This window comes from Macadamia integrifolia, chromosome 9 (assembly GCF_013358625.1).
Source record: "Macadamia integrifolia cultivar HAES 741 chromosome 9, SCU_Mint_v3, whole genome shotgun sequence".
Classification (NCBI taxonomy): domain Eukaryota; kingdom Viridiplantae; phylum Streptophyta; class Magnoliopsida; order Proteales; family Proteaceae; genus Macadamia; species Macadamia integrifolia.
Window position 1 is genome coordinate 24,999,135 of NC_056565.1, and position 8,656 is coordinate 25,007,790.

Below are 8,656 nucleotides of genomic sequence, written 5' to 3' on the forward strand. Positions count from 1 at the left end.
TCCTCCATTCAATAAGAGGGTCATATTCCATGGTCTCTTCACTATGGAAGAAGGAAATTTTTATTCCCTAGTGTAAGGTTCTCAACCCTTGGCTAGTAGGGGCTTGGGGTTCCACCAAGCTTCCAAAAGCCCATTAGTGATATGGTTCCATCTCTCATGTCCAGTACCTCAGCCCATGATCTGCAAAAAAAAAAAAAAAAAACCCAATGGAAAGGGGATCCGGGCCGACCCAAGACTGGCCAGTATCAGTGCGAACCGGCTATTGACCAACCGTTACACGAGCCAAGCGCCTTATGTGCCACGTGGTACTATATGGCAACCGATAGATTTACTGGTAGGCCCCAGACTGCCGATGTGTTAGATTTCGATTCAAAGATCCCATATTGACCTTCACCTAATAAGTACTAACCGTATGTGGTTTTCACTGTCAGGCGTATTTCTGTAAAATAACACACTTTTCTTTCCGTCTCTGTCCGTAGCTTCACATGACGTACACGCACTTGCGATTGCTTATAGTATTCTTTTTAACTTCTCCATGAAAGGAAAAATAATTAAAATCAGAAGAGAATTTCAAGAAAAATAAAACAGATTAAAAGGAAAGCTAACAAACAAGGACCCAATTTCTCTTTCTCTCTCTTCTTTTGATCTTCTCTATATATAAACCTCATTAAAACCTCTTCACCCTCTGCGTTTCTTCTTCATCATTCCACTATCTTTATCTATCTTGGGTTTTCTTGAGGAAAGAACTCCAGAGAGATAGAAATGGTGAAATTTTCGAAGCTACTTGAAGCCCAATTGATTCCAGAATGGAAGGATGCGTTTGTGAATTACTGGCTGCTAAAGAAAAACGTGAAGAAGATTAAGCTATCAAGGAACAGTAAACTACTGGAAATCCAAAAGGAGCATGAGTATGGGTTCTCCATCTTGGACCCCATACGCTGCATTGTCAAGAAACTTTCAAACCGATTTGACAGCGGTGGCAAGAATAGCGAGATACTTCAGGTAGTAGAAACTAGAATCCCAAATTAATAACAGATATATTTCGATCAATTTCACTCGCAATTCTTCAATTCCATTCGTTCTTTTATCTGGGTTTCCTGTTATGGCTTCTAAAGTTGAATCTTTTAATGGCAGAGTTCAAAATTTGAATTTTTTAGATTCTTACTGCAATTATTAGTTTTCCAACAAGAGGAAAGTTTCTGGGAAAAAAAAAACAGAGCATGGCGGAAAATTAAGATTTAGAATCTTAGAGTTCGTCAGTTAGCGTCGTCCGATTTACAGTTTCCTTATTTTTCGCAAGAAAGGAAAAAAGGTGAAACCATTTTCAGGAAGAGCAATTGAGCAAAAGGAATGTTGTAAGATATCGGCGAGATTTCCCACTGAAGCTTTGCTTTTGTTGTTATATAACCAGAACTGAAAATTGAAGAAAAACATTGGCGTCACGAAACCAACATGATTAGTAACAGAAAGGAAAGCCCACAAATTTAAATGAAATGAAAAAACAAATTTCTTCTTCAACTGTTTCCATTAAAGAGGAATGAAGAAACTTTGGTATGTTGCAGGTGAAGAACAGTAACAGAGGAGGGGGAGACGATGAAGATGTCTATCAAACAGAGCTTGTACAGCTCTTTTCTGAAGAGGATGAGGTGAAATAAAGATTTATTTTTTGTTCTAGCCCGGGTTTTGAAATATTTATGTGACTTCAATATAATCATTTTGGTTTCTTGTTATGAAAAGGTGAAGGAGTTCTTCATGAAATTGGATGAAGAACTGAACAAAGTGAACCAATTCTACAAAACTAGAGAACGTGAGTTCGTCGAGAGAGGAGAAATCTTAAACAAACAACTCCAAATCCTCCTCGACCTCAAGAAAATCCTTAATGATCGTCGCCAGAGAGATATCCAATCCAAATTGGATTCCGGGACTCTCGAACGCTCTAACTCGTCCGGCCGGTGCTCCGATTGTTCAGGTCTGTCTTCTGTGTGACTGTTTTTCTTCTCCTTCTCTGTTCGCACTTCTTCGGTTCTTCACTGTTCACTTCATGCTTCTCTCTTATTTCAAGTTCAACATAAAATAGTGATCAACTAATGGGCTCAACTAAATCTGGACTGGCCCTTTAGGGGCCCAAGTTCTATTTTTATTTTCTCATGGAACTGATATCTTATATAAAAATTCCAATTTTTCAAACTTTTTTTAATTAAATCTTATTTTACAAGAATTTTTTTCTCTTCTACCGTAAAATGGAACAAAAATGTAATTGTGGATGTAGAGAGTGCGGGGGAATTGGATGAGACATCATCAGAGGGTCCATCTCCGGATGAAGTAATGGTTGCAATTGAAAGAAATAGGGTGAACTTTATCGGTGCAACGACGCGGACTAAGACAAAGAAAGGGAAGCCCAAGATGGCAATGAGGATCGATAAGACAGCCGCAACACTCACAAGCTCGATCTCATCAATCACTTCAATGCTTTGGGAAGATCTAATTACTAATCCTAAGAAGGAAAGTCTTGGAGTAGTTGGAGATCTCATTAACGAGAAGAAGATCCAATCAGCAGAAAAGATGATTAGGGGAGCCTTTGTGGAGCTTTACAAAGGGCTTGGACTCCTCAAGACTTACAGGTAAATTAATGGGAGGAAGTAATTTTCACATCCTTACGTGTTAAACTTTCCACATGGGATCTCACCGTTCATTGGTTATTAGATTACGAATTAGTAGTGCATTGATTGCTCTGAGACTCGTGATCTGGATACCTTTGAATGATAAGATCCCATGTGGATAAAATGGAGCTCCATATAATGCTAATTTGTATTTTATTAATATATTCATATAACTGCTATGGTTGGCAGCTCATTGAACATGTTGGCTTTCACCAAAATACTCAAGAAGTTCGATAAGGTAAAGTGCTTCTTCATCACTCCCAAAACACATACACAAAATGATGATATATAAAGCTGAGAGAATGGAACAATAATTTTTTGATTGGTGCAGGTAGCAAACCAACAAGCATCAGATAATTATTTGAAAGTAGTGAAGAGATCTCATTTTATCAGCTCCGACAAGGTATAGATGATAATGGATATATTCAATTCCTCCATACTTAGGGTTTCATGGGTGGTAATGGATGGATGTGCACTCCAATAGATTTTTGTGTTTGTTCTTTGGTATCTGGTTCTTGCCTAGCCCATGGCTGGCATTAAAGTTACAATCAATTCACCTAGAGGTCCAAAAAATAAAGTATACTACTTAAATCTACGAATGGGTGGTGGCAAATAGTTTCCATTGGTTGCAAAGGAGATTGAAGGGAAGTGAAAATTTTCAAACACAAAAACCCAATATGATTGTCTAAATTATTTAAATTTTTTATCATATTTAGTAATGATGTTTTTTAGATATTATATTTTTTTTATTTTTTTTAAATTCAAAGGAATTAGATGCAAAGTAAAATGAAATCTAATAATTAAATATAAAATGATTTGGAGTTAGTGACATAACCATGGAGTTGAGATCTCCTACACGTACATTCAGGTGAACGTACACTTTGGATGCCAACACCTGTCTCATTATTGTCATTTAAAGGTTGAAAATAAGAAATTTTTGAAAACAAAATAGACGGGAGTTAGCAAGTGAAGTATACGTTCAGGGGAACATGTTAACAAGGATTCAAATTCATAATCATGTGAGATAATGATTACAAAAGTTTTTTTATTGGGTTTGAAATTTTCAATTCAATTTCAAAGAAAACCAATGGAATATTTAAGAATGGTTATGCACCATTTTTTTTTTTTGATAAAATGTTCATGCACCATTTCATGTGCAGTGGCAAGCTTTTTTTAAGTTCCCATATTTATAAGAAGACGGAAAAAGTTTTCATCCACTGGACTTGAAAGTTTACCACTCCATCCCAAGGTTCACTAAAGTTTGCCCTCTCTATTGTTTAACATGTTCTTCAAAATACCGTTCCGATACCCCATGCATGTCTCATTCACCACGGCTGAAGAAATAGTAGCTATATAAAAATTTATGATCTGTGCATGGAGTGGATTAATATTAATATTCAAAGTTTAAACAGCTTATTGAGATCATATTTAATATTTCATTAATGGTGGTGGATTTTGGTCGGATGAGAAGGTAGTACGATTAACAGATGAGGTGGAGTCCATCTTCACAAAGTACTTCGCCAGCAATGATAGGAAGAAAGCAATGAAGTTCTTGAGACCCCAACTACAGAAAGATTCTCACATGGTCACATTTTTCACAGGTAATCCTTCCTCTATCTCACCCTCTCTTCTTTTACCCAAAAATATCATATAGAACAGTCATTCATCTCTCAGCCTCTCCCTTTTCTCATCTCACAGTAAAGAAAAGTAGAACCAGATCATCAAAAAGGATGAGAGTGGTGACCTCCACAATCAACCTCATACCCTCTCCATTGTTTTGTAAATAAGAAACAAAAAAGCCCACTGAGAAAGATGGGTCCCAAATATATGTGCTTTTGCTTCACTGATCTATCTACTCTTCCACTTTCAGATATGTTTTGGTAAAAGAATTCATGGAGATGTGTGATATGGTGGATTCCTTTTCAGGTATTTTCACTGGTGGTTTCGTGACACTCTTTGGTGTCTACGCGATATTGGCGCACTTGTCGGGAATATTCTCCGATGGTGGATACATGGAAACCATCTATCCTGTTTTCAGGTACCACCCTTTGTCGTTTCATTTCTCTTTACATTGATGGCAATAGGAGCGGGTCAAACCGTTTTTTAAAAACCGGACCGGATGGAACCATATATTTGAAACATGCATATTTTTCAGTCCTGTCCTAACATAGATAGATTTGCCCAACATGGATTAAATTTTGCAGCTACATACTTGGGTTGCATGAACTTTCATGTTACTTGGGCTCACAGCCAAAGAAATGGAATCTCAAAGGGTAATTTAGAAAATACTAAAACCTAGAGATAGTTAAGTGAATTATTATTCCATTTCTTTATCTATGAGTCTGGGTAGCAACAATTTTTGTCTCACCTAGTACATAAAATTGAACCGAACTTGATGGGGGGTTTTTTTTTTTTAATGGGTATCCTTCTAAAATAGTTATCAGCTAGAATTTTCTTTTTTTTTTTTTTTTTTCATTTTTTTCAAGGGTTAGTTATTCACATAACAACAGAATGTGACATTTTCAGGAATCATATGACAAGCATGACACTATTTTATTTTTATGACTTATGCAATCTAAACATCAATTTCCAACCAGAATTGAAAGAGTGCACACTAATGTTAGTTATCCACGTAACAATAGAATGTGACATTTTTGGGAATCACAGGACAAACCTGACCTATTTATTTTATGGCTTTTTCAATCTAAACATCAGTTTCCACCTAGAATTGGAAAGGGTGCACACTAATGTGCATCGACATACACTGGATGCATGTTAATATAAAAGGGGTATTAGATTGTATTAGACTCTAAAATTTACATGTGACTAATCTAAAATTCTAGATTATCTACCTCTTTATTCAACCGTCACAATAAACACATCATCTACCGACATGGCAGAATATAATAATAATAATAATTCTATTTTGATATTTCTGCATTTTCTGAATTTTGTCAAATTAAAAAAAAAAAATTAGGTCATTTTCGTAAACCATGTTTCGACCAGTAAAACCCGTGCATACAATACCAGAACCAGCCCTTTTCCGGGTTTGATGCCTGGTCTAGTTTAAAAAAACTATGGGTTCAGGCTGCACCGATGCATGCACTAACAAAATAGAATGGGTTTTGATTTTGCAGTATGTTTGCTTTGCTAAGCTTGCACATGTTTATGTACGGGAGCAACCTTTTCATGTGGAAGAACACAAGGATCAATTATAACTTCATATTTGAGTTTTCTCCAACCACTGCTCTCAAGTACAGAGATGCTTTCTTGATCTGCACCTCCTTAATGACTGCAGTTGTTGGTGCCATGGTTATCCATCTCCTCTTAAGATCCACTTCTTTCTCATCAACTCAAGTTGATGCCATTCCTGGAGTTCTTTTTCTTGTGAGTATACTTTAATTAATTTCCTTTCTCAAAATTATTAGTTTTCCAGCTTTAATTATACTGATCTACCAAATTGAGAAATACAATAATTTGGGAAAGATATATACATTTTAAGGAATGAATGGAAGAATTCTGATTTTTCCACTCAAAGATGAAATAATTTTCTTGTGTTTTCATTTTTTTCTTTTTTTAGTTAAATAAAAATTTACTGATAAGAACGTGTAGTACACATGGATTTCTATTTAACGAGCTTGAAGATGATAACCTGTACGTAAATCCAAATGTTTTTGCAGTTCTTTATAGGCTTGCTCATATGCCCATTCAACATTTTCTACCGATCAACCCGCTACTACTTCATTCGAGTTATCCGTAACATCATATCCTCTCCATTTTGCAAGGTATATATTTGTCCATTTTTATTTATTGTATTTCATTATTTATTTTTTATTTTTTTATTTTTTTGGTTGGGGGGTGGGGTAGAAGTCCATTTTAATCTCCACTCCTGAATAATTTTGGGTCTAAGTAATCTTGAATCATAGCCCTTATTAGTCTTTTATATATATAATTTGCAGGTTATAATGGTAGACTTCTTCATGGCTGACCAATTGACTAGCCAGGTGAACTTTTCATCTATATTATGAGCCCAATTGAATTTATGTTAACTTTGGAAACTTAAACAAGAAGTAATTCTTAGAGAACAATCCATTCTAAAGTTACCATTTTTTATCATCTTGAGTGAATTAATGATTTTTTTTTTTTTTTTTTTTGGTTCACAGATTCCATTGCTAAGGCATATGGAATCTACAGCTTGCTACCTACTTGCAGGTAGCTTTGAAACTCATAGATATGAGATCTGCCACTCTAGCAAGTTATATAGGGAGCTTGCTTATGTTATATCATTTGCACCATACTATTGGCGTGCTATGCAGGTATGTACATTTAGAAACTGATCAAAGTTTTTAAGAATAACTTATGTGATCTTCAGTCTCATTAATCTTTTGAGATAATTAATTAAACACACAACTAATACATGTTATGTCGTTAATGTAATTACAATTAGTGTGCAAGAAGATGGTTTGACGAAGGCGACGTAAACCATCTAGCGAATTTGGGGAAGTACGTGTCCGCCATGGTGGCAGCCGGTGCAAGATTAACATTTGGCATGCAACCTACCCTACTATGGAAGGTCATTGTGATAGCTACTTCTTCTATAGCAACAATCTATCAGCTATATTGGGACTTTGTTAAGGATTGGGGGTTCCTCAACCCAAAATCAAAGAACCCTTGGCTTAGGGATGAGTTGATCTTGAAGAACAAGAGCATCTACTATGTGTCCATTGTGAGTTTCTATTCTTAATTATTTGCTTCTTTATAAGATCACTTCCTAGTTCATTGAAAATGAAAATTAGTTTTTCTTAATCTAGGATGTAAATAATTAAGGGTATTGAACTATATATGTAGGTGATAAATTTGGTCCTAAGACTAGCTTGGGTGGAGACTGTGATGCATTTTAGTCTGGGATCATTAGTTGAGTATCGGTTGCTAGACTTTTCCTTGGCTTCACTTGAGATAATTCGGCGTGGGCATTGGAATTTCTACAGGTATGTATACTTTCATGTCTCTCGAGCACAAAGTCCATTAGCTCCCCACGAGGAAAGAGGAATTATCCTCTCTACATGAGATCTCACTACCCAATGGTATATGGATCATAAAACAAATCAAAGCAATTAATGAACATTACTCGTGGTTTAATACCTCATGGATAGTGGAATTCCATGCGGGAAGATTACCATGTCCCGTTTAGTTAAAGATGAAAGACCATTTTTCTAAACTTAGTTTTACTACTGCATTATGGTTGAACAGGTTGGAGAACGAACATTTGAACAATGTAGGAAAGTTCAGGGCAATAAAGAAGGTTCCTTTACCATTCCGCGAGACAGATTCAGATGATTGAAACCATTAGATGTAGACAATTACACACAAGAAAAGGCAATTAACTTATGGGGGTATATTTTCTTTCATAATGCCACTGCTTTCAACTCAACTCAACTTAACTCAGCCTTACTTCAACTAATTACTAAATAGGGTTGGCTACATGGATCCTCTTTTGCTAATCAAATAATGCCAAACACTATCCTCTGCTCCTCTTTTGTCTGATTCGATGGAGAGTTGAACCATATGGTCCCTAATGTTTAGTGAAAAAAATGGGCTATACCATTGTGATATCTTTTGTACATTTGATCATTTCTTGATGATTTAAATGTAACTGCTAATGTTCAATGTTCAAGGGGAAGTGTTATACTAAGAATTCAAGTGATTATTTCTATAACAATCACGTAGATGGGTAGATTCGTAGATAGATAATGTATCTTTGGACTGCTCATATGTCAAATTTCATATTCTATCTTTATCATTAATGTTTCAACTACTGCATGTGTTTGACAAATCTTTAATATGAAAGAGACAACTAAGCAATACTAAAAATAAAAATATACGTACACCATACTCAATGCACAAGGCTCCCACATGTGCGAGATCCGGGGGATGAGAACTACGCAACTTTACCCCGAGAATGTCAAGAGGCTATTTCGACAGCTTGAATATCAGAT

The 8,656-nt window shown here is 35.8% G+C and overlaps 1 protein-coding gene across 2 annotated transcripts; it reads left to right on the plus strand.

The window, feature by feature from the left end:
• Window positions 1-662: 662 nt before the first annotated feature.
• LOC122088596 (phosphate transporter PHO1-like) lies at window positions 663-8,373 on the plus strand. Of its 2 annotated transcripts, none has more exons than XM_042657911.1 (15): window positions 663-1,002; window positions 1,563-1,646; window positions 1,720-1,969; window positions 2,270-2,621; window positions 2,850-2,898; window positions 2,992-3,063; window positions 4,132-4,261; window positions 4,587-4,698; window positions 5,798-6,047; window positions 6,341-6,445; window positions 6,620-6,664; window positions 6,824-6,976; window positions 7,108-7,386; window positions 7,509-7,648; window positions 7,911-8,373. In XM_042657911.1, the coding sequence occupies exons 1-15, from the start codon at window positions 763-765 to the stop codon at window positions 7,999-8,001; spliced, it is 2,352 nt and encodes a 783-aa protein (XP_042513845.1). In that variant the 5' UTR covers window positions 663-762; the 3' UTR covers window positions 8,002-8,373. The 2 variants fall into 2 exon arrangements, with proteins under 2 accessions (XP_042513845.1, XP_042513846.1); XM_042657912.1 differs by having other exon boundaries at window positions 664-1,002; window positions 1,738-1,969.
• Window positions 8,374-8,656: the final 283 nt, after the last annotated feature.

What these genes read in the sequence shown, in the direction of transcription:
- LOC122088596 (XM_042657911.1), top strand. Translation starts at nt 763, where the DNA reads ATGGTGAAATTTTCGAAGCTACTTGAAGCCCAATTGATTCCAGAATGG. An exon ending in TACTCAAGAAGTTCGATAAG is followed by an intron (nt 2,899 to 2,991) that starts GTAAAGTGCTTC and finishes TGATTGGTGCAG; the next exon opens with GTAGCAAACCAACAAGCATC. An exon ending in TTCCTGGAGTTCTTTTTCTT is followed by an intron (nt 6,048 to 6,340) that starts GTGAGTATACTT and finishes ATGTTTTTGCAG; the next exon opens with TTCTTTATAGGCTTGCTCAT.